Source organism: Mercenaria mercenaria, chromosome 18, assembly GCF_021730395.1.
Source record: "Mercenaria mercenaria strain notata chromosome 18, MADL_Memer_1, whole genome shotgun sequence".
Classification (NCBI taxonomy): domain Eukaryota; kingdom Metazoa; phylum Mollusca; class Bivalvia; order Venerida; family Veneridae; genus Mercenaria; species Mercenaria mercenaria.
The window spans coordinates 11,388,986-11,415,478 of record NC_069378.1 but is presented as its reverse complement, the minus strand read 5'-3'; the positions used below and the strand labels follow the sequence as shown (position 1 = coordinate 11,415,478).

The 26,493-nt window shown below is 35.4% G+C and overlaps 1 protein-coding gene across 1 annotated transcript in view; it reads right to left on the bottom strand.

Moving 5' to 3' along the window:
* LOC123537786 (rab3 GTPase-activating protein catalytic subunit-like) overlaps positions 1-26,493 on the bottom strand; it is a 62,015-nt gene that overhangs the window by 22,321 nt on the left and 13,201 nt on the right. Inside the window, exons 8-13 of the mRNA XM_053530677.1 lie at positions 22,213-22,312; positions 18,357-18,386; positions 13,595-13,664; positions 11,660-11,728; positions 11,208-11,281; positions 563-655 (exon numbers count right to left, since the gene is read on the bottom strand). Of these exons, the coding sequence (XP_053386652.1) occupies positions 563-655; positions 11,208-11,281; positions 11,660-11,728; positions 13,595-13,664; positions 18,357-18,386; positions 22,213-22,312 (436 nt within the window). The remainder of the gene's footprint in view (positions 1-562; positions 656-11,207; positions 11,282-11,659; positions 11,729-13,594; positions 13,665-18,356; positions 18,387-22,212; positions 22,313-26,493) is intronic.

Here is a 26,493-nt window from a genome sequence, read left to right as displayed (position 1 = left end):
TATGTACTCAAGTGTCAACTGAACATTTTTTTCAAATGACACAAAAGTAAAGGAAAGGTATCTTAAGGATTTTCCCTTTTTTGTCGATGCTAGAAGACTCATGTTACACCCTAGCAAGTTAAGATGACTAACTTACTGGCATTTATAGATGAATGCTTAAATTCATAGGCTATTATAATAAAATAGAGCTTAAATGAAAAGCATTCACTTTATTTCATTTTTTCTACCAGTTGAAGAGTAATACAAGAAAAAAAATCTATCACTGGTTGAAGGTGTAAATGGAAATATCTGGCTCTCGGAGATTGTTTATATGGGACAACTACCATAATGTTTGTCTAGATTACAAAACATGTTTAACTCATGATAAAAAAGGCGTTTAATCAAATTGTTCAGTTTCAGTTTTGTGATTGCATATGTCATGTTTTGTTATTTTCCTACATATCTGCGATGTGTCACATGTTTAATTGTAAAGTGCCTTTGAACGTATATTCCATATGAAAAGGGCGCTCAACAAATCTGGTATAATAATAATAATAATAATAATGATCAAACAGAATCTTACCACTTTCTCTCATTTCTGAGCCAAATCCTCCAATCAGCTGGTCTAATGTCTCTTTTCTGTGGCACAGTGCCAAAAAATTAATCAGATACTCTCCTGAAATAAAGGAAGAAATATGCAAGAAATATATACAAGAAAACCCATGTACATTCAAACCTGTGCTAAAAAAACATGCCCAAATTTCAAGAAAAAACTTAAGTCTATTATTTAAAATCATGCTATTTCTTAAGTTATTATTTCATGTTGATTTTTTCTATAACAATGTATTTATAGCTAAATTATACTAATTGGTTAGTAGTATTTATCAGCAGTACTTGTTTCTGTTAAACCCCTATCACACCAAACTCGTTTACAGTACGTTCTAAAAAAAATGTAGCCGAACGGGCTTAAACTGTGTGGCAATGGAATAGACGTAGTAGCGACATTCTACAGTCTGTCTAAGAACTTTATGGACTGGCTCGTACGGGGTTGAACGGGAATGGTGCTCCAGAACTTTGAGCCTACTCAAAAATTTCAGGTGATCATTCCATCCTACAGTTAGATGGACTGACAATGTACTTACGTTTTTAGTACGTTTAGTATTTTATTCACAGTTCCTACAACGTCGATCCCGTCTGCAGTACAATTACACAAGTTAGGGTATAAATACATGCTGTTGTCGTACAGGTTCAAGATCTGGGCACAAGGTTTAGCCAAATTTATGCCTTTTGGTTTCTGACTCTGCCCTCCTTCATCCTCGGACTTGAAGACAGAGTTGTCAGAAGGTGCAGGGAATAAATTATGACACTCATCCTCTCGACTTTCACGTTCAGGGGATGACTCAGGAGACTGTGTATCGGCTTTTGTGAGACATTGGTCTTTTACTGCTTTAACACTTTACACCCCATTTCTGTTTGGCTTCATTTTTCTTTGGAGTCATATTGATACTTGCCTATTGCTGTGGATTTTTTTGTGTCTTGAGCGGTTGAAGAGACAAACGAGAATGAGAACTGGGCGAAGTGTGATGGCTTTTAGTAGCCATCGGGCCAGAAGGTGATTGCAATTTACGTTCTGAACGTACTAGGGAGAGATGAGGACGTAATAAGAATGAGGTAAACTGAATGTGAATGAGTTGGTCGAGTTAACAACTAGTTAGAACGTATTTCGACGTACTTGGAACAAAGTAGGACTAGTAACGAACTTCTTTAATCTGACTACAGACGGACTTGGACTGCCTACAAATGGTGTCCACATGAGGTGAACGGGCATTTTTTCCGACCTGAACTTACTATAAATGGACTTTAAACAGGATAAAGAAGCGTTGGACGTATTGAGAGCTGTTTAAGAACTAACTACGATAGCATTATGGATATTTTACGGCCAAAGTAAAAAGTTAATGTTCTAGCCAGATCACAGCCCATTTTACAATATTTTAGAACGGGTTGGGTCGTTTTGAGAACTAGTTTGGTGTGATGGGGGCTTTACGCAAATACTGTAACAGTATTTCTATTTAAGCACGATATAACAAACTTAAGCAAATAGCACGATATAACAAACTTAAGCAAATAGCACGATATAACACACTTAAGTATTTGCTTAAGTGTATTTCTTATTTCTATACTTTGTTTTCTGTAAAATTCAGAATTCTGATATAAATGAAAAAGTAAACACTGAAGATGCATACAATGCAAAAACAAGCATTTGAAATAACAGATTTAACTAAGCAATTATTTAAGTTTTTTCATGAAATTGGGGCTTTGGTCAGTATTATAATACCTGCTTATAATGCATATAGTAGTCGCAACTTGACCGCGATGGTTGACCTTAGGCTGATTATTCATATCAATTATTTCATTATAGAAATCAAGGGTGCTTAGGGTAGCCGTATATATTTATATGGAATTAGTTTTGTATATAATGCAGTTTCAAAGTATATATACTTACATTTGATCAGTTAAAACTTTCCAATTCAGTAATTTATATTTACACAAATTTTTATTTCCATTTTCTCGTGCAACCCGTGTTTTACGTACACTCCTTTTCAATAATAGGTTGTGCCTCATTATGTATTATAATACAAAGGTCAACCATCGGGGTAAAGTTGCGTCCACTATACATATTTCTCTTCTCATTAATTAAACCATAAATACTGTAATAAATAATTTAACCTTTGTTGAGAAACTCTTAAGTATAGTCTTTCTAGACAGGTTACACTGTCATATTCAATATTGTAGGAGATATTTGTAACATGTTACTTAATATGAAATTAGATACAGCCCATTGTACTGAAAACTAATATATTATCAAAATATCGGTAATTACACATGTCATATAGCAGGTCAGATGATACTCTGACCTGCGCCATAAACTTAAAGTTGAACACTTCTGTTGCTGTATACACTGTTTAACTCATAAACTCATTTAAATGATCAGGGTTTTTTTTTTTTTTTTTTTTTCTGGCGGACGTTTTAAAAATAGTCAGTCACAGATATCATTTATTGACTTTCTAGTGCATTAAGATAAAGTTTAGTTTCATTGTATGGTCAATACATAATATTTGCCCTACACTTAAACTTTACAATCTATAGATAAAGTAAGACAACATAACCTGTACTCTCTCTCTCTCAATAATCTTAATCTAGCTTAAAGGTGTATACCCCCAGAAAATACTGACAGCTTTAAGTTAATACAAATCAAGTTTTTTCAAGTTTTATTCAAGCAAATGTTAAGTCCCACTTATGTGGGCAGCATTAACAGAATATAATATATACAAATACAAACATTTAACATACAGTGACACATTGGAAAACGGCCATTGTTATTGTCTTTCATAATTTTTATAACTCTAATTCGATATTACATGTATAATGAGTAATAAATGAACATGACATTGTATAAAAGTTACTGCCTGAGAACAATAGCAATGAAAATTAATGTTCAGTATGATTAAAGACTTAAATCTGACTGGAGTCACCTTGTACTATTTAATTGACCTGTCAAATCATGTTTTTGGCTTTCGTGTTAAACTTATATGGGTGTGAACAGAATATAATGAAGGCCGGGAACAAGTTCTGACAGGTCAAATAAATTGTACAATACTTCCCCAACTTTGAAATATTTAAAAAAACTATAGGGCATGTGCCTTTAAGTTAATATTTATAAAAGCGATTTCTTTGTGAAAATACACCATATATGCACACTTTTAACATTATACCAAGGAGAAACTAAAACCATTGTGCACATTATTTGTATCTAGAGTAGATGAAAAATTAAATCTGCAGTTATCTACAGGAAATCACTAAGGATACTTTACTATAAACTGTTACTGGTATGTGGTACTGTGTAACAAATATTATTAACTGACTTACAGTAATTAATTATAAAGTTGGACAGTTGTTTGTGAGAGTTTTGGTAATGAAACAGTAATGAAGATTGTCAGTGAAAAAAACAAACATTTTTTTTCAAATGTCTGCAAAACTTATTTTCTTGATTATTATATGAAATAAAAACATTGTGGAAATTTAAATAATTCATCAGTTTGATTACACACTGGATATAATAAAACCTGCATAGATATTTCAAATTTATCTGATAAGTTGCTATGGAGACTACAGTCTTAACTACAAAAGCAAACTAAATACACCTACTGCAAAATATAATGTTTGACAGTTATACTGAAACAAGGATATGAATAATAATCATGTATCGATAGTTTGTGTGTTGTTGCTGTAACATTTGTTGTTGAATTACTAATCAAACAATCATGTTACGACAGTTATTTAACTTGTTCCAATGGCGGACCAACTCTAATACTGATCAAGATACTGATGACGACACAGATAGTAATGCTTATGATGATCCTGAAGAAATAAGTAATGCAGATCATGTGAAAGATGTTGATAACACTTCTGATGAATTAATAGAGATGGTTTGTGAACAATGTGAAAAAGATGGTATTATATCTACTGCTGAAGGATTTTGTGTTCCGTGTTCGGATTATTTGTGCACAACGTGTCTCCGGTATCACGCAAGAAATCTGCCCAAACATACTCTGCTTGATAAAATCAGTATGCCACAAGACTTTTGTCTTGACACATGTCGGTTACACCCTAGAGAAAGAATCAAGTTCTACTGTAAAACATGTAAGGATGTTGCATGCCTTACATGTAAAGCTGACGATCACAAACAGTGTTCAGGCATCTTACATATTCCAATGTTTCTGAAAGAAACGGATACTAGCAAGGACTTTAAAGACACAGTAGAATCAATAGACAAAATCTCAAAGGCAGCAGCTCATAGAAAACAAATTGCTGATGAATTCCTAATATATATTACAAAAAGCAATGAGAAAAATTTACAAGTCATTAAAAAGAAACGACAAGAAATTAAAAAAACTATAGAAAAACAACGTGAACAGAAATTTCAAGAGCTGGAAGCAGAGAGAGCTGAAGTAATCAGAAAACTAGATGAAAAGCAAAGAATTAAGAAGAATAGGATTCTAAAACAAGAGAAACAAATACTAATGAAGATAGCTGAAGAAGCTGAAAGCTTAGAAAAGTCATGCAATAATGATCTGGTCAGTGCTCAATGTAATGTTTCACATTATGAGCAGATAAATTCAGAACTAAAGGCACTAGCTACTGATATAGAAAGGAAAAACGATCACTATAATAAGAACCAACTTTTTATTGCAACAGAAAAGGCAAACAGTAAAATAACACAAATAAAAAAGGTTTTGGAAGAAGACCATGGGGTAGACAAACTTATAGATCATGAATTTTTGCCATTACAGAAAGAAATAAACATAGATTCACCATTAGAAACTATATCGTTAGGTTCTTTACATGAAATGAAGATTGCAACTGAATCAAAAATTAGGGTCTTAGGGTCTGAAATGTATCAAGGAATGGTTAAAGCCTCCAACTCCAAATTTATTGTCTTATACCATAAGAACAGGTCAGTAACACTTATTGATATGGAAAAGATCTTGTCAAGTTTAAAACTGCCCAACAGTCCTTATGATATTACTAAAGTAGACAATGATCTTGTGGCTGTCACAGTTCCCGAGGAAAAGAGGATTTTCTTTATAACAATTGAAAACTCCTCTGTATTAACAATATGTAAGACTATTAACACTGTTGAACAGTGTTATTCTATTGCGTATCACAATAACTGTCTCATAGTTATAGCAATGTATGGGTCTTCCATGAACAATGGACATTTACAATTCTTAGACATGGCAGGAACAGTTTTAAAGACTTATACTTTTCACAAAGTCAAGGTAGAATCTTTTCTCCTGGAAATAAGCCCCATAAATGACATATTATACATTGGCTTTGCGTCTGCCATTTCTGGCAGGTTTGCTCTTGAGGCTTTTGACTCAAAAAGTCATACTTCAGTAGTAAACAAAGAGTTTCCAGCTTGGTTGTGTGAAGGTTTGGCCATTGATAAAAGAGGGACAGTATATGTCTCTTCTGGTAAGTCAATCTATAAACTGCCTCCTGACCTCAGCAAATACAGTTTAATGTTCAAATGTGAGTCAAAAGCAGGTGCCCTACATTATTGTGAACAGGAAGATAAACTATATGTCGGGTTAGAAGAAGGAATTGTGATCCACAATTTCACTTAGAACTTGCACTGTATGTAAGAATTATTAACCTTTGTTGGAAGGTCATCAGTAACCATTTGAACAGCTGATGTGTCATTTTGCGCCTTTTTTATTTAGTTTTTTGTAAATAAGACAAAAACATTTGGTTAGCACAATACAGCCTTTCAAGACAAAATGTGTTAATAAAATCTTTTCTAAAATGAAGAGCACAGTGAAGAAAATAAAATAATTTGAGTATTAATATGACCTGTATTCTAAAAGAGTCTTTCTGTTCAGTGATTGACAGATCGTTCTAGAGAGATGTCCTTCTTTATAATACAGATAGCAGTTACTGTATAGTTAATTAGATGTCAGTCAGACTTTGACTGACAGGTCAATTTGCTATAAACAAATCTCTTTAACTTAAACAGAGATACCTTTCTTAGCAAAAGTGCTCTCTTCCTAAGATAAGATAAAGAAAATTTCAAAACTTAAAAGAGATATTTATTAAAATTCAAGAGATATGTTGCTAATTGTGAAAGTGCTAGCCCTTAAACTAAAAGAGCTATCTGCTTAACCTTTAGCCTGCTGGCGGTAAGTGATTTTGCCTTTGCGACCAGTCAGTCATTAGATTTTCAATGAACACCCCTTCGAATAATAAATGGTACTGCCCAAATTGAAGGATAGACCAATTCATCTTTGAAATTTAGCAGGGTTACGAGGGTAAAGGTTAACACTATGACATATCTGTCATTTAAATGGAATGAGATGTTGTTTTGCCTTAAAATGCTGGAAAGTGGCCTAGGTTAAATTTGGATTAACTTTAAAAAGGAATTTTTAGAATACTAAATTTTGTTCAGTATACATCTAAGACAGAGAAGAAACACAATTTTAGGCATTTTAGTACGACATAGAAAAAAGTCCATACCTTGCACTACTTTTATGTGCATTCAAAATGGCAACATAGTTTTCTTTCAATATATATCATGGTCAATTTTGAAAACAAACTTTGAGATAAGTTCTGGTTTAGATAGAAAGATAATTCTCCAACGAATCAATTGGTACTTTAAACTAAGTTTTCTCATTCAAAGATGTTTGAAATATTAAACAAACAAAATAGAGGACACTCGGCCAAGTGGTTAGGGTTACTGACTCCAACTGGCCCTTCATCAATGAGGGTTCAAGCCTCCCTTGGGACGTTAAAATTCTTATGATCAGCTGGCTTATGGAAGGTCAGTGGTACTACACAGTTACTTTGAGTGGGGATCTTGTAAAAAGTCAAGATGGCAGGTGTACCTTAAGGTTGAGAATTAAACCTTTACTGTGGACTTATGTGCTGTCAATGTTAAGGTAGAATAAAAACTTAATAAAGCCGATATTTAAAATGTAGATAAATATTGTTTACAGCAACTCTGAATGCAACCTGGAATAGGAAATATGGAATTGCTTTATTTAATATAAATTAATCCTGTGACCTTAATCTCATAGCAATGCTTAATATATAGATTCACTAACTTGAAAATTTGGTGACAGAAGTTTTCAAACTGTAGGGCCGAAACTATGGAAAAAAACTACCAGCAGAAATGAGAAATTCTGATTCTGTAGACACTTTAAAGAAAAAGCTCAAAACACTGTTTTTAGAAGCTTTGAATCATGGTTTTGATTATTCTCTGTTGGTGGACTGAATGTGGTAGAAACACTGAGTATACTGTACTATGTAGTGTGATCGACGTATGTTTAATACGCAATGTTGAAATTTGCACTGAATAATAACTTTGTCAAATAATGAAATATGTTGTGTTTCATTGTTTGATACCATTATGTATAATATATTTTAACATATTTTTTTTTAAATTTAATGTACAACGCCAGTGAATATACTATGTGTAAAATTAAGCGTTTAATCAAATAAATCGGTTTTAGTTTTTCATCATCACCATCATCATCATCATTACTAACAAGAACAACAACAACAGTCATCATATTCATCATCAGCAGCATGTTGTTGTTGTTAAGCTACAACATTAAGTCTTTTTCATTGCTACGTTTATCATCATCCTTTTTTTATTGTTGCATCACTTAAATATTGTTGTTTCTGTTGTTAGTACTGTTGTTGCTATAATCATAAGTTATGTATTAGTTTCATTTGTCAATATAAGTATATTTTGTATCTTTTGTGTGCATGCATAACAAAATAAAAATTATTGTTCCAACTATTCATTTTCATTATTCTATAACTCTATTTAATTCTTAGAAAAATCTTAATGAAATACAAAGCAGTAAAATACACCTATACAATTTGTTCAGAACTATACAGTTTATAATTATACACTCTACAAACTTTTCTAAACCACCAACTTGACCATTTATATATTTGAATCAAACTTATTATCCCCAAGTTCTAATATTCAGTAATACCACAGTCACACATATGGCGCAGATAGCTACGTCTGGCCACAGATGAAAACATAGTAATCCATATTGATCCGTACCTGAACCGTACTTAAAAGTAGTAATCTGTATCAATCTGTACCAATCCATACAGCTCTGGTACTGATCGATACGGATAACTACGTTTCTATCCGTGGCTAGAGGTAGCTATCCGTGCCGTATGTGTGACTGGGGTATAATGAAGGAGCCTCTATGGAATACTTATCTAAGTCAGACTTGTGCACCCAGATAAGTCCATGCTGTGACTCCCTAATGTCGGTTAAAATTTTGCTCAGTCTGTCTGTGTCTGTCAATACTGATAAAATGCTTGGGGAATCTAATTATTCATTTAGTTGGCCAGACTGTGATACCAAATATGAAAAGTTCCAGCAAGTGGTTCTTGTAACCACTTAATGAAATTTTTTTTTGGGTGTTCATGCAAACTGAACGACAGAATAGGATTGGCAAATCCATGAATCACGCTAATTTGCTGATCCTATTCTGTCATTCATTTTGCAAGAACACCTAAAAAAAGTTTCATTTCTTATATTTACTACATATTTTCTTTCCATTTGTAAACAAGATTATATTATAAATCTCAGACATTTTGTGGCACTTTAACATTAAAATCAGCTTCCCAGCAGTTCTGTTCACTGGACGGAATAAATGCGCGTCATCTAAGGAACGTTCTCCCTGACTATACACTAACGTCGTCAAAACAGCAGCCCGATATCACTAAGCAGTACTGACATAACTTTCCCACCTTTCCTTTTGCTGTTCATACGAAATGAACATCATAATTTTCAATGGAAAAGAATAGGGCGAATGTAAATATTATACAAATACCGTATCCTGAACATCATGTTTCAGTGAGATAAAGTAGGCATGGAACATGAATATCACAAGAGGATGGTCACATCAGGATATGGAACAAAAGTTAAACTACCAGAATGTCAGCCACAATCTTTCCAGATTGAGCTATTCTGGACTGCGCTGTCTGAATTTAGGAATGTTACAAGTTAACTTAGCAAAAAAGAAGCTGAGATTATCTAAACAATTTTCTTCCTGAAAGACTTCTTTAGAACTGTCCATGTATTGTTTCAGGTTGAGGGACTAACTGTGATTATCTATAAAATTTAATTGCTAGAAAACTTAACTTGAAGACAGCATATACAACAGTTCTGGACTTATAAACTGCATGTTAATTTAAATTCTAAATGAAAATGTGCTTGTGAAGTTCCAGAAAAAGGAATTCTTCATTAAAATATATTTTGAGGTATATGTGCTTTCATTTATTCAAATCAAATTTAAGACAGATACAATGTCATGTAAATATATGACATACATGCCATAGTTTCAGACGGTCAATATGGGAGTTTTGCCTCAGCAGGGCTTTTTTTAAGGGAGATTTGGGTAAAAATAAGGGAGACTTTTATTCGCTCACTTTTTACGCGCGAAATAGCCGTTTTCATGAAAAAATCATCAAGTTTTTTTTACATTGAATTGATGAGTGGAGCCAACAGTTGTGTACAGAATGCATGATTTTTACTTATAGCACTTAACTTAATCCAAGGAAATTCCATGAAAAATTGAACCAGGAACTTTGTTTTTGCTTTATGTGCATGTTGATGCTTCTGCATCTGGGGAGAGTGACCTTTTTGACATGTTTAAGCATACAAAAAAAATAATACTCAAAAGATTGCGGAGATATCATGTCAAAACAGTCTTTTAAGGGCAGTCATTTCTTAACATGTATTTAACCTGGGAATTCTTCTCCTGTTAATTATTGCAATATGACAATATCACAAAGGAATGGCAGTCAATTATTCGGGCAATATGAATTGCAATTTATTTCATAAAATTCACTTATCCGAATTCATGTTTGTCGGAAATTCTGTGTAGTGTGACATTAACTCGCCAATTTTGTTAAGTTGTTGTCGATTTTTTGCATGTTGTGCAAGTATTTAAATTGAGAAACATAAACACGGTGGTAGCACTAACCTGTCTCATCCTCTGATGGCTCGATAAATACGGGAAAAGAGTGTTTCCTGATAAATATTAAGGTCAGCGAAAATGAAAGTACACTTTGGCAGGTGGCGGTAAAATGACGTAAATTTTAAGACTGGTTTACATATTGTTTTGAACAATTACGGATCAGTGGCTTTGATGTTATTGAATCAGTCTAAAATCTCGCATGCACATGTTTACAATTGCCTACGGGTAAGATTAAATAGTCAATTGTTTGCAGATGGTGACAGTAGGTGGTAAGATAATTAATGCCTCAGGCGTGTCTCTCGATAAACAAGCTAGGGATTATAGACAACTATGAAAATTATGTTTGAAGTGTATTTCCAGGCTACTCGATATTGGATTTCAAGTATTTTCTAAAGGTCTACATTGGGATACGATATTTCGACAGAGCACTTTTTTTTCTGAATTTATTTTTTACGGGAGGTTTTCATGTCCCCGCGGGAGACCGGGAGATATACTGAAAATACGGGAGAAAAAGCCTCCCGGCGGGAGATATGACATGTATGATATGATGCAAATCTCAGAAGAAAAGGATAAAAAAAAACAAAAATGGATTGGAAACAAGTGAAGTTAACTCAGAGAATTTAGATTATGTATAAACAAGAAAAATGTAACATTTACCTAGGAGACATTGTGGATCCTCTGTCATCTGTATTCTAACTGACCAATGTGGAGCTTGCAATGGGTCAAGGTCACTGAAAAGTCAGAAGTAAGTAAGGCAAATAAATTGTTTTTAATGAAAAACTGCGGGGAAAAAAATTCACACTTTTGTTAGGAAGCGGATCAAAGTAACATCTCAATGTATTTTTTTTTTCAATGAGTATCTGTTTTCCTGTAAAACCTAGTAGAAATCAAAATTCAAATTTCTTAAAAAGAGCAATCAAAAATCTTTTAAGAGGTTCTGTTTGCACTTATTCTCAATTCTTGAAATCAAAATGAAATATATAATACTGGTATATATGCATGCATTTTCACAAATTAATATTTAAAGCAAATGGGTCAGACAACATGTTAAGCCATCATCAAATACCTGTAATTTGTTTTGTAGGAAAGAGTGAGTTAACAGTACTTACGAATAAACTTGATTTTCTACAATCATATCCTCTGACAGACTTGGCCATGTGCAGTATAAACTCAAGGCACTGAAAATGAAAGAATGTTACGATTATTACTTTTATTACTACACCAGATTTTTTGGTACGGGCGTGTCCAGCTAACTTAGTCTAGCCCTTTGTGAATATCTAGTCTGTTTTTTTTCACAAGCCTAGTGTGCAGCATTGATAAACATTGATAAACACAAAGCCATATTTTCTGGAAAGAAACTGTACTGGCCTTTCAGTTAGGTGGGAGACACTCTGAATTTCGAGTGCTTAGACCATTATTCCAACCTCAGACCTCTGGACTGACAGTCAAGGGTGTCTTGCTGGTTATCATTTTAACTAAATGTTTGTTTGCTTTGTGTTTAATGCCATTTTCAACAGTATTTCAGTAATGCAACAGCAGTTAACCTAACTGGAAGTTAATAATTGCTTCATCAAGGGTTCTAACATAAGTGTTTGACACGGAGACAATTCCTTCATTCAGGGATCTAATATACAGTGTCTGGCTAGGAGACAGTTGCCTAACAAAGAGATCTATCATGCAGTTTTTGACATGGAAACAATTGCCTCAACTAGGTATCTAACATAGCATTTGATATGAAGCCAATTCCCTCATCTAGGGATCTAACATATTGTTAGACACAGAGACAATTATATCATCTTCAGATCTAACATTCAGTGTTCAACATTATTCATTTGGTTGGTTTATTCACCCTCAAATTCAACATACAGTGTTCAACATAGAGACACTTCGTTCATCTTCAGATCTAGCATACAGTGTTCAACATTAGAGAAACTTTATTTATCCTTGAATCTAACATACAGTGTTTGACATAGAGACACTTCATTCACCCTTGGATCTAACATACAGTGTTCCACATACTAGAGACACTTCATTCACCCTCGGATGTAACGTACAGTGTTTGACATAGAGACACTTCATTCACTCTTGGATCTAACATGCAGCGCTCGACATAGAGCCACTTCATTCAACCTTGGATCTAACATACAGTGTTCGACATAGAGCCATTTCATTCACCCTCGGATCTAACAAACAGTGTTTGACATATAGACACTTCATTCACCATTGGATCTAACATACAGTGTTTGACATAGAGACACTTCTAACATAGAGTGTTTGACATAGAGACACTTCATTCACCCTTGGATATAACATACAGTGTTCGGCATAGAGACACTTCATTCACTCTCAGATCAAACATACAGTGTTTTACATAGAGACACTTCATTCACCCTTGGATCTAACATACAGTACTTGACATAGAGCCACTTCATTCACCCTTGGATCTAACATATAGTGTTTGACATAGAGACACTTCTAACATACAGTGTTCGACATAGAGACACTTCATTTACCCTTGGATCTAACATACAGTGTTTGACATAGAGACACTTCATTTACCCTCGGTTCTAACATACAGTGTCCAACATAGAGCCACTTCATTAATCCTTTAATCTAACATACAGTGTTCGACATACACTTCATTCATCCTCGAATCTAACATACAGTGTTTGACATAGAGACACTTCATTCACCCTTGGATCTAACATAGAGTTTAACATAGAGATTCACCCTCGAATCTAACATACAGTGTTCAACATTAGAGACACTTCATTCACCCTCGGATCTAACTTACAGTGTTCGACATAGAGACACTTCATTCACCCTCGGATCTAACATACATAGAGACACTTCATACACACTTGGATCTAACATACATTGTTGGACATAGAGACAATTCTGTCACCCAGGGATTTAACATACAACCACCTAATTGTAGAGCTCTCTGCCAACTAAGCCAAGTAGGCAGGGCTTCAGAAAACATATCTTTAAGTTAAACACCATAATTATTCTCTTCTGAAAAGAACGATTACAAATGTATATACCTGACAGGATCTTCACAGGCCCCAAACGGCAGCTGATCAAACCCGGAACATCCAACCTCATCATCATAATCTAACAATATAGAAATAACACAATGTGCATGTGACAACTTCTAAAATGAACTCTTTTTAACCAGAATGTATTTGAAAATGAAACAAGAGGACCATAATGGTCCTGAATCAGTCACCTGTTCCCACATGACCCAGTTTCGAGTATGACGTCGTTTTTTCTATTATTTGACATAGTGACCTAGTTTTTGAGCTCATGAGACCCAATTTTGAACTTGACCTAGATATCATCAAGATAAAAATTCTGACCAATTTTCATGAAGATCCATTGAAAAATATGGCCTCTAGAGAGGTCAAAAGATTTTCCTAATTTTAGACCTACTGACCTAGTTTTTGACCACAGTTGACCTAGTTTCAAATTTGACCTAGATATCATCAAGATGAATATTCAGACCAACTTTCATACAGATCCCATGAAAAGTATGGCCTCTAGAGAGGTCACAAAGTTTTTTTATTATTTGACCTACTGACCTACTTTTTGATGGCACGTGACCCAGTTTCAAACCTGACCTAGATATCATCAAGGTGAACGTTCTGACCAATTTTCATGAAGATCCATTCAAGGGTATGGCCTCTAGGGAGGTCACAAGGTTTTTCTATTTTAAGACCTACTGACCTAGTTTTTGATCACAGTTGACCCAGTTTCAAACTTGACCTATATATCATCAAGATAAACATTCAGACCAACTTTCATACAGATCCCATGAAAAATATGACCTCTAGAGAGGTCACAAGGTTTTTTCATTATTTGACCTACTGACCTACTTTTTGAAGACACGTGACCCACTTTCGAACTTGACCTAGATATCATCAAGATGAACATTCTGACCAACTTGTATGAAGATCCATTCACAAGTATGGCCTCTAGAGAGGTCACAAGGTTTTTCTATTTTTAGACCTACTGACCTAGTTTTTGACCGCACGTGACCCAGTTTCGAACTTGACCCTAAATATCATCAAGATAAACATTCAGACCAACTTTCATACAGATCCCATGAAAAATATGGCCTTTAGAGAGGTCACAAGGTTTTTCTATTATTTGATCTACTGACCTAGTTTTTGAAGGCACGTGACCCAGTTTCCATCTTGACCTAGATATCATCAAGGTGAACATTCTGACCAATTTTCATGAAGATCTTGTGAAATATATGGCCTCTAGAGAAGTCACAAGGCTTTTCTATTTTTAGACCTACTGACCTAGTTTTTGACCGCATGTGACCCAGTTTCGAACTTGACCTAGATATTATCAAGGTGAACATTCTGACCAATTTTCATAAAGACCCCATGAAAAATGTGACCTCTAGAGTGGTCACAAGCAAAAGTTTACGCACCGACGCACGCATGGATGGACGGACAACGGACAACGGACGCTGCGCGATCACAAAAGCTCACCTTGTCAAAAAGTGACGAGGTGAGCTAAAAAAAAGAAATACAACTGGAATGCTGTACCTAAATCTTTATCATCTTTAACCTTCAGCTATATCAAAGAAATTTTGAAGTCCCTTCAAAATGCCTTCTTAATGTAAAGAGTTTCACTTCATGAAGTAAAATTTGACATACTGCAACTTCGACTGTATTATTAAAATCAATCTGAACTACCATCAGTCAAATTCCTATTTTGGTTATTTAAGAGTAATATGCTTGATTCCTTGGAATCTGAAATACCAAACTTCAACTGTGTGGAAATCAGCACAAATCTTTATATAATTAATTATCATTCTGATGACAATATTTAAAAGTATTATAAAATTATGTGCAGTTCTTGACAGTGGTAGGATATTTTGACCATTATTATGCGTTGTATGAGCAGTTCTTGACAGTGGTAGGATATTCGGACCACTATAATACATTATAATGTATTATAGTGGTCCAAATATCCTACCACTGTGATTATATGTACAGTTCTTGAAAGTGGAGGGCTGCTGAGACCAGTATTATATGTGCAGTTCTTGAAAGTGGTAGGCTGCTGAGACCAGTATTATACGTACAGTTCTTGAAAGTGGAGGGCTGCTGAGACCAGTATTATATGTGCAGTTCTAGAAAGTGGTAGGCTGCTGAGACCAGTATTATATGTGCAGTTCTAGAAAGTGGAGGGCTGCTGAGACCAGTATTATATGTGCAGTTCTTGATAGTGGAGGGCTGCTGAGACCAGTATTATATGTGCAGTTCTTGAAAGTGGAGGGCTGCTGAGACCAGTATTATATGTGCAGTTCTTGAAAGTGGAGGGCTGCTAAGACCAGTATTATATGTGCAGTTCTAGAAAGTGGTAGGCTGCTGAGACCAGTATTATATGTGCAGTTCTTGACAGCAGAAGGTTGCTCCAACTATTGTATGTGAAATCACATTTTGTACACAACTATCAAGTAGAAAAAATGAGATAGATAAATGGCCTTTATCAGGGACATATCTGAGAATACCTTTCATACCAGGAACATGTTTATTATCTCAAGACAGGCATATCAAGAAATTCTAATCTGTACTGGACTGAAATTAAGGTGATCTGTATAATATTACAATCAAGACATGATTCAAAAAATGATTTTTAATCACCCATTTCTGTGAAACAGACTTTTCTTAATTTTCATGATGTCCTTATAACCTTTAGCCTGCTGGCGGCAAGTGCCTTTGCAACCGGTGCAGACAAAGATCAGCCTGCACGTCTTTGCAAGCTGATCTTGGTCTGCACTGTTCGCTGTTCAGTCAGTACATTTTCAGTGAACACCTTACGAATAATAAATGGCACTGCCCAAATTGAATGAAAGACCAGTCCATTTTTAGACATTTAGCTGGGTAAAGGTAAAAAAAACATATGTGAACATTTGATCAGTTTGATTACTGACACTAGAAATTAGTAAACAGCATGCTATATCATTAAAAATCTATGAAACATTGATGAATATAGAATTGTTGTTAAGTCTATGAACTAATACATTTCTTTCTACATTGCATAACACAAATATAGCAGATAAGCTAGAACAAACAAAGCAAGAATACAGATTGACACAGGGAAGCTGTCTATACAAGGTGTCTACCCATTCATCCTACAAATGCAGCTGATGAACATACATTATCCATGTGTCCATACAAACGTTATGTTTGTTCACTTTTAAAAACATCTTCAGAAAAGTAATCATTATAGAGGATATAATTTTGTTTCAGTGTAAAGTATCTTTCACCAACTGAACACAAGATGCAATATTTTCATGAGTGAAATGTAAGATCTGGTGTTCGTGACTGGAAGATATCTATTTATTTTATTTCGTTGGGTTTAACGTCACACCGGCCCAATTATAGGTCATATGGCGACTTTCCAGTTTTGATGGTGGAGAAGGACCCTGTGCATTACATGTATTTCATTAGTGGGCACCTGTGAAAAACCACTGACCTTCTGTAAGCCAGCTGGATGGCTTCCTCATACGAAGAATTCAACGCCCCTAAAGAGGCTCGAACCCACATCGATGAGGGGCAAGTGACCTTAACCACTTGGCCACGGAGGGCCTCGACTGGAAGATATTTCATCTTAAGTTTAAAACAAACAAAATATTCTTTTCTCAATCAATGGTTTAAACTATTCTTATCAATAATTTATTACGTAGTTATGTACCAGTGAAAAATATATTTGATATTTTTCACAATGAAATTATGATACTAATTCATTCTAATATTTCAACAATTCACAGCAAATCTTGTAATAAACAAGGAGCTGCGTTCAATAAACGCTTGATGCCCCAGTGGCATCCTTGTCGATAGATTTTGCACCTAAAGCCAAAGCGAGGTCAAGGGCAAGGTCAAACTGAGGTTAAGTGATGCTTGAAGATGAGGAATGGTCACAGTTTACATCTGTATTAGTATCAATTCATTCTTGTAAGGGATACTGATGCTAGACGAAACGGTCCCATTTGGTTAACCTCGTACGGACGGATGAACAAACGAACGGACCAACCGACAGGACAGAACAATCACTATATGCCTCCCGCATCAGTTGATGCTGGGGACATAAAAATTATGCTCCATGTCTCAGAAAAAGTTCATCAATGCTTGCCTCAGCAACAACACATAAATCAAACATCTCAGAAAGCAAAGCAAAGACCTTAGTTCCAGTTGCAATTCAAGGAATAGCTGTTGTCTGAAAGGATTTATGTCTATATCTTCAAGGAATAGCTGTTGTTTGAAAGGATTTATGTCTATATCTTCAAGGAATAGCTGTTGTCTGAAAGGATTTATGTCTATATCTTCAAGGAACAGCTGCTGTCAGAAAGGATTTATGTCTATATCTTCAAGGAATAGCTGTTGTCTGAAAGGCTTTATGTCTATATCTTCAAGGAATAGCTGCTGTCAGAAAGGATTTATGTCTGTATCTTCAAGGAATAGCTGCTGTCTGCAAGGATTTATGTCTAAATTTTACAGGAATAGCTGCTGTCTGAAAGGATTTTTGCCTATATCTTTAAGGAATATCTGTTGTTTGAAAGAGTTTATGTCTATATCTTCAACTTCAAACTCAACAAACTCAAGTCAATACAAAACTTATCAAAAAGATGCACATGAAATAATGTATTGATAAACAATTCATGCTCAACAAAAGAAATTGGTAGAAATGACAGCATTTAAGTTCAAAACAACAGGCAACTTAGCATTGAAAATTATTGTTTTGAAAGAAGTAATATTTTCATGCCCAAGCTATAAAGTAACCCCTTACCATTTAGTTTTCTGACTTTACTGCTACGAACTACAATATATATGTATATAGATATTGACACACATGCTAAGTGGGGTAACTGGTGTACAACAGGAAAACTACAGTAAAACTCTGACACAACAAAGTTAACAAACTGTAATGTAATAAAGTAAACCAATGTTACAAAAATTTTCATAAGAGCCTTTCTTCCGGCTATAAACATAATGAATATATTCTAAAGGCTTTTGTGTGCTCATGTCATCGGAGTTTAACTGTACTTTACACCACTAAAAATTCTCAATTTCTGCTAAGTGGCAGTGATATTTGCAAACTATGATGTTACAACAAAATTACTAAGACAAGTGTGTCACATGTATGTTTATTCTACAGTACTAAACTGTGCTTCAAGAAGATTAGTCAACTTGAAATTATTTAAACCGCGCCATGAGAAACTCAACACAGTGGCTTTGCGGCCAGCATGGATACAGACCAGTCTGCACATCTGCGCAGATCTGGTCAGTGTCCATGCCGTTCACTAACAGTTTCCCTAATTGCAATAGTCTTTGAAAGTGAATAGCATGGATTCTGACCAGATGGCACAGATGCACAGGCTGGTCTGGATCCATGCTGGTCGCAAAGCCACTATGTTGCTTTTCTCATGGCATGGCTTATTTCAAGACATTAAACTGGTTCTAAGACTTTAAAATCTAAACTGGCATCAGTACTTTAAATTTAAAAGCTGTTCTTATACTTCAAAAATTCAAAATCTGTTCAAAGACTTTAAACCTAAATTCAATCTGATTAAAATCATCTGCTTTGCATTGGATCTTAGGACAGACTTTTGAGACTCACATTCACAAACCAGAGTCTTGCTTTCAACATTTTGGAAGTGAAAGCAGAAGTTTAAAAAAATATATTTTAACCTGGGATTCCAGTTTTTGATAGATATATATATTCAATTCCTGACTCTGGCGTTATTTTTTTATTTTTTCATGTTCTTATGTTCATTACATGACAAAACTTTTACTCTCAAGAAAAACTATTTTAACCAAAAGCTGATTTCAGTCCCTTTTAGCCAAATGCTTTGTCTGATTGGTTCAAATAACAAGAGGACCATGATGGTCCTGAATCGCTCACCTCTTCCCACATGACCCAGTTTTGAGTATGACGTCGTTTTTTCTATTATTTGACATAGTGACCTAGTTTTGAACTTGACCTAGGTATTATCAAGATAAAAATTCTGACCAATTTTATGAAGATCCATTGAAAAATATGGTCTCTAGAGAGGTAACAAGGTTTTTCTATTATTTGACCTATTGACCTAGTTTTCGAAGGTACGTGACCCTGTTTTGAACTTTACCTAGATATCATCAAGGTGAACATTGTCACTAATTTTCATGAAGATCTCATGAAAAATATGGCCTCTAGAGAGGTCACAAGGTTTTTCTATTTTTATACCTACTGGCCTAGTTTTTGACCGCACGTGACCCGATTTCGAAACTGACCTAGATATCATCAAGGTGAACATTCAGATCAATTTTCATGAAGATCCATTGAAAAATATGGCCTCTAGAGAGGTCGAAAGATTTTCATAATTTTAGACCTACTGACCTAGTTTTTGACCGCACGTGACCCAGTTTCGAACCTGACCTAGATATCATCAAGATGAACATTCAGACCAACTTTCATACAGATCCCATGAAAAGTATGGCCTCTAGAGAGGTCACAAGGTTTTTTTTATTATTTGACCTACTGACCTAGTTTTTTAAGGCACATGACCCAGTTTCAAACTTAACCTAGATATCATCAAGGTGAACATTCTGAACAATTTTCATGAAGATCCATTCACAAGTATGGCCTCTAGAGAGGTCACAAGGTTTTTCTATTTTTAGACCTACTGACCTAGTTTTTGACCGCAGTTGACCCAGTTTCGAACTTGACCTAGATATCATCAAGATGAACATTCTGACCAATTTTCATACAGATCAAATGAAAAATATGGCCTTTAGAGAGGTCACAAGGTTTTTCTGTTATTTGACCTACTGACCTAGTTTTTGAAGGCACGTTACCCACTTTCGAACTTGACCTAGATATCATCAAGATGAACATTCAGACCAACTTTCATACAGATCCCATGAAAAATATGGCCTCTAGAGAGGTCAAAAGGTTTTTCTATTATTTGACCTACTGACCTAGTTTTTGAAGGCACGTGACCCAGTTTCGAACTTGACCTAGATATCATCAAGCTGAACATTCTGACCAATTTTCATGAAGATCTTATGAAATATATGGCCTCTAGAGAGGTCACAAGGTTTTTCTATTTTTAGACCTACTGACCTAGTTTTTGAAGGCACGTGACCCAGTTTCGAATCTGACCTAGATATCATCAAGATGAACATTCTGACCAACTTTTATACAGATCCCATGAAAAATATGGCCTCTAGAGAGGTCACAAGGTTTTTCTATTATTTGACCTACTGACCTAGTTTTTGAAGGCACGTGACCCAGTTTCGAACTTAACCTAGATATCATCAAGGTAAACGTTCTGACCAATTTTCAGGAAGATCTTGTGAAATATATGGCCTCTAGAGAGGTCACAAGGTTTTTCTATTTTTAGACCTACTGACCTAGTTTTTGATGGCACGTGACCCAGTTTGGAACCTGACCTAGATATCATCAAGGTGAACATTCTGACCAATTTTCATGAAGATCTTGTGAAATATATGGCCTCTAGAGAGGTCACAAGGTTTTTCTATTTTTAGACCTACTGACCTAGTTTTTGATGGCACGTGACCCAATTTCGAACTTGACCTAGATATCATCAAGATAAACATTCTGACCAACTTTCATAAAGATCCCATGAAAAATGTGACCTCTAGAGTGGTCACAAGCAAAAGTTTACGCACGGACGCACGCACGGACGACGGACGACGGACACCGCGCGATCACAAAAGCTCACCTTGTCACTTTGTGACAGGTGAGCTAAAAATAGACTGATGAAAATAAAAATAGCATTATTGGAAATCCGATTATACATGTTATACAGAATGATGAATTTGAATGGGCTGTCATCAGATCTAACTTCTAGGAAGATCGAGAACTTAAGTCAGAATGATCCAAATTGGTTTCAAATATTTTATATTATATATCCCCTCCTCGCCCCCCAAACACACATTTTTTCTATATTTTGCATAAAAGTAAAATGTACTTGTTGGATTTTTGAATCAACCTGTCTGTAATATTTTTCCTTTACAGCTTCTTTTTGCTGTGGGCCTACTTTGCAAATGTGTGGTTCTGAGGCTGTGTTTGTGGTGTTCTGTTCTTCCAAGAAATCTACTCTTACCTATTATCTTTTTCAAGACTAAATTCTAAAGCCATTTTAAGATTTTAAATTCTAAAGTGGTTCTAAGACTTTATATTCTAAAGTAGTTCTAAGACTGTACACTCTAAACTGGTTCTAAAATTTTCAATTCTAAATTGGTTCCAAGCATGGTTCAATGACATCCATTTCTAACTGGTTCCAAGCCTTTAAATTCTAAAACAGTTCTAAGACTTTAAGGTTCCAAGACTTTTAATTTGTTAAAATCCTTTTAATTTAAACTATTCAAAAGTAGAGTAAGAAATGGCTTTACATATAGAAGCGTTTACCAAGATGACCAACTAGTCCTGGATCCACCATACCGGTTAAAAATTAGGTCTAAAATGTATCTGTTATTTTCTCCAATTTTTCTATCAACACTTAAGGAAGTCAGCACAATGTTTAACAGGTAAAGTATAATGTGCAAGATGAGAAAGGGAGAATGTAAAATAAACAACAACAAGATAAACAGTAATAAAAGTAATCCCTGAACAAAAAGTACAGGCAATTAATATATACCTGGAAGTGCTTGTGTCCAAGGGGAGTTAACCCAGTCATACAGTCCATAAAGGAACCTGACAGCAACAGACACTGGTGGCCGTGGATCAGCAACAGAACCCTGGTAATAATGATAGAAAAATGTTATACTAAAAACATTCTGTTACTTAAAATGAAAATCTTATCCCTACTGCCTTGATTTTATAACATGATGATATGATACAATTTAAATCTGAAGTTGGTGACCAGTCTACAAACTCCTGCATTTGATTAATGGTTGATTCTCAGGTCAGTCTTGAAATTGACCAATGGCAAAGTTGCATACTGAGTCTGATTTCCAAACTCGTATGTCAAAATGTGACGTCTTCAATTCAATCAACACATTCTACACCACATGATTCCATATTTACTTCACTACTGTACGATATACAACTGACTAAAACACAAGAGCAAAGGTGCCCAAAACAGACTAGTTATGGTCAGTGACTCGAGTCACTTGTTTCTAACCAATGTCTGTCTGAAACTGCAATTCTTGCATAAAAACTACTTTTTTCACTGGATCCGCCCATGTATTAATGGGAGAAAAATCGTGCGCAAACAAGGCAATTCACGTGCTGTTAATACCTGATTTTTATTTCTGAAATGCTTTCCCAGGGACGTTTACGTATTTCTGCGCAGATTGACATCTGGTATCTGCGTCTTGTTTCTTTAATAAAAACCTCTTCTTGAAGCATTAAAGATGCAATCTAATCCATAGAATGTTTCACTGTATCAGTAACTTACGCCAAATGCGCTGCCCCCAACAATGTTCGTACTCGTTTCTTCCCTTGTTTACTCCACTTTTAGAACTCGGTGTCAATTCAGAATTTGCAGACAACCGAGAATGTTAAAGAATCGCGTGTTTACCTGTGCGATTCTTTGTTTTTAGGAATCATATTTATGATTTTGGTAAGTATTAAGTATCAGTCGGTATGTTTTTATCTAATTTCTCGAAGAATTTATATAAACAGCTTGGAAGCTTGACACTACGTTCGTACTCATCCGTACTCCAACTGTGTCCGTACTCAATATAACTTGAATGTAAAGTTATTATTCTTGAAATTGTGATGGAGTCCACCAAATTGTGAAATGATATGAACAATTATTGGTAATTTTATGTTTGTAATAACGAGAGATAAAAAATCGCTTATAAACCTTCAGGATGTGCTTTTGATAGTGTTGTTTATTTCTGGGCCCTGGATACGGATATTTAAAACATGTTTACCATTTCCAAAACCAAAAGGAATGGTAAATAAACAAGAGCTGTCCATTAGACAGCCAAGCTCGACTATTCGAAATATTGACCCAGAAGCAGGAAAATATTACCCAAACAAGAGCTGTCTCCGTAGCATGACACATGCCCCCGATGGCACTTTGAATGAATAGTTATGGCAGATGTTAGAGTTTAGGACCTTTGACCTACGGAGCTGGGTCTTGCGCGCGACACATCGTCTTACTGTGTCACACATTCATGCATAGTTATTTTAAAATCCATGCATGAATGACAAAGATATGGACCGGACATGCCCATCAATGCACTATCATGAAAAATGATCTTTAACGTCTAAGTGTGACCTTGACCTTTGAGCTACGGACCTGGGTCTTGCGTGTGACACGTCGTCTTACTGTGGTACACATTCATGCCAAGTTATTTGAAAATCCATCCATCGATGACAAAGATATGGACCGGACACGCCCATCAATGCACTATCCTTTAACGTCTAAGTGTGACCTTGACCTTTGAGCTACGGACCTGGGTCTTGCGTACTGCATGTCGTCTTACTGTGGTACACATTCATGCCAAGTTATTTGAAAATCCATCCATCGATGTCAAAGATATGGACCGGACACGCCCATCAATGCACTATCCTTTAACGTCTAAGTGTGACCTTTGAGCTACGGACCTGGGTCTTGCGCACTGCACGTTGTCTTACTGTGGTACACATTCATGCCAAGTTATTTGAAAATCCATCCATCGATGAAAAAGATATGGACCGGACACGCCCATCAATGCACTATCCTTTAACGTCTAAGTGTGACCTTGGCCTTTGAGCTACGGACCTGGGTCTTGCGCACTGCACGTCTTCTTACTGTGGTACACATTCATGCCAAGTTATTTGAATATCCATCCATCGATGACAAAGATATGGACCCGACACGAAAATTGCGGACAGACTGACAGACCGACAGACAGACAGACAGACGGTTCAAAAACTATATGCCTCCCTTCGGGGGCATAAAAAGTTAAATATCAAAAGAGTTTTAAGTTCAAAAGGGGGAATAATTTGACCAAAATGCATATCAGTTATGGGACTGCTATCAACTAGTTTTATAACCCCAAAGGCACATGAGAAGTTTCAATTCAATATCTGCATTAGTTTTGGAGATAGAAACTTGCATGTAAAACTTTAACCAGAATTTTCTAAGTCCAAAAGGGGGCATAATTTGCCCAAAATACATGCCAGAGTTATGGGACTTGATCCAGTGAGGTTAGTAATTGATCTAGAAAAAGAAAAAATAAGTTTCAAATCTATATGCCTTTTAGTAATAGCTGTATGTACTTGCACGCAAAACTTTAACCAGAATTTGCTAAGTCCAAAAGGGGGCATAATTTGGCCAAAATGAAGGTCAGAGTTATGGGACTTGATCCTATCAACTAGTTTTATAACCCCGAAGACACATGTGAAGTTTCAAATCAATATCTGCATTAGTTTTGGAGATAATAACTTGCATGTATAACTTTAACCAAAATTTTCTAAGTCCAAAAGGGGGCATAATTTGCTCAAAATACATGTCAGAGTTATGGGTCTTGACCCAGTGAGGTTGGTAATTGATCTAGAAAAAGAAAAAATAAATTTCAAATCTATATGCCTTTTAGAAATAGTTGTATGTACTTGCACGCAAAACTTTAACCAGAATTTTCTAAGTCCAAAAGGGGGCATAATTTGGCCAAAATGAAAGTCAGAGTTATGGGACTTGCTGCTATCAACTAGTTTTATAACCCCGAAGACACATGTGAAGTTTCAAATCAATATCTGCATTAGTTTTGGAGATAGTAACTTGCATGTAAAACTTTAACCAAAATTTTCTAAGTCCAAAAGGGGGCATAATTTGCTCAAAATACATGTCAGAGTTATGGGACTTGACCCAGAGAGGTTGGTAATTGACCTAGAAAAAGAAGAAATAAGTTTCAAAGCTATATGCCTTTCATTGATGGCTGTATGTACTTGCATGCAAAAACTTAACCAAGGTGTGACGCCGACGCCGACGCCAGGGTGAGTAGAATAGCTAGACTATTCTTCGAATAGTCGAGCTAAAAATGTACTGGAATCGTCAAGTCATCACATATGAAATCAATACATAAAGTCGTCGTGTAATGTTTTTTTGTGCAAGAATAGTGACAATACACGTTTGTTTTGTGTATTAACGTCTGCAGAAGCCCTTGGGATATGTTTGTGACCTCGACCTTCGGTCTCGGTCACAATCCCGCGGGCTTCTGCAGACATTAATACACAAACAAGAGCTGTCCGTAAGACAGCCAAGCTCGACTATTCGAAATATTGTCACAGAAGCAGGAAATTATTACCCAAAATGTGAAATATCAAAAGAGTTTTAAGTTAGAAAGGGGACATAATTTGACCAAAATACATATCAGAGTTATGGGACTTGATGTTATCAACTAGTTTTATAACCCCGAAGAAACATGTTAAGTTTCAATTCAATATCTGCATTAGTTTTGGGGATAGTAACTTGTATGTAAAACTTTAACCAGAATTTTCTAAGTCCAAAAGGGGGAAAGAATTTGCTCAAAATACATGTTAAGAGTTATGGAACTTGACCCAGTGAGGTTGGTAATTGACCTAGAAAAAGAATAAATAGGTTTCAAAGCTATATGCCTTTTGGTAATAGCTGTATGTACTTGCACGCAAAACTTTAACCAGGATTTTCTAAGTCCAAAAGGGGCATAATTTGCCCAAAATACATGTCAGAGTTATGGGACTTGGTGCTATCAACTAGTTTTATAACCCCGAAGACACGTGTGAAGTTTCAATTTAATATCTGTAGTAGTTTTGGAGATAGTTACTTGCATGTAAAACTTTAACCAGGATTTTCTAAGTCCAAAAGGGGGCATAATTTGCCCAAAATACATGTCAGAGTTATGGGACTTGACCCAGTGAGGTAGGTAATTGATCTAGAAAAAGAAAAAATAAGTTTCAAATCTATATGCCTTTTAGTAATAGCTGTATGTACTTGCACGCAACA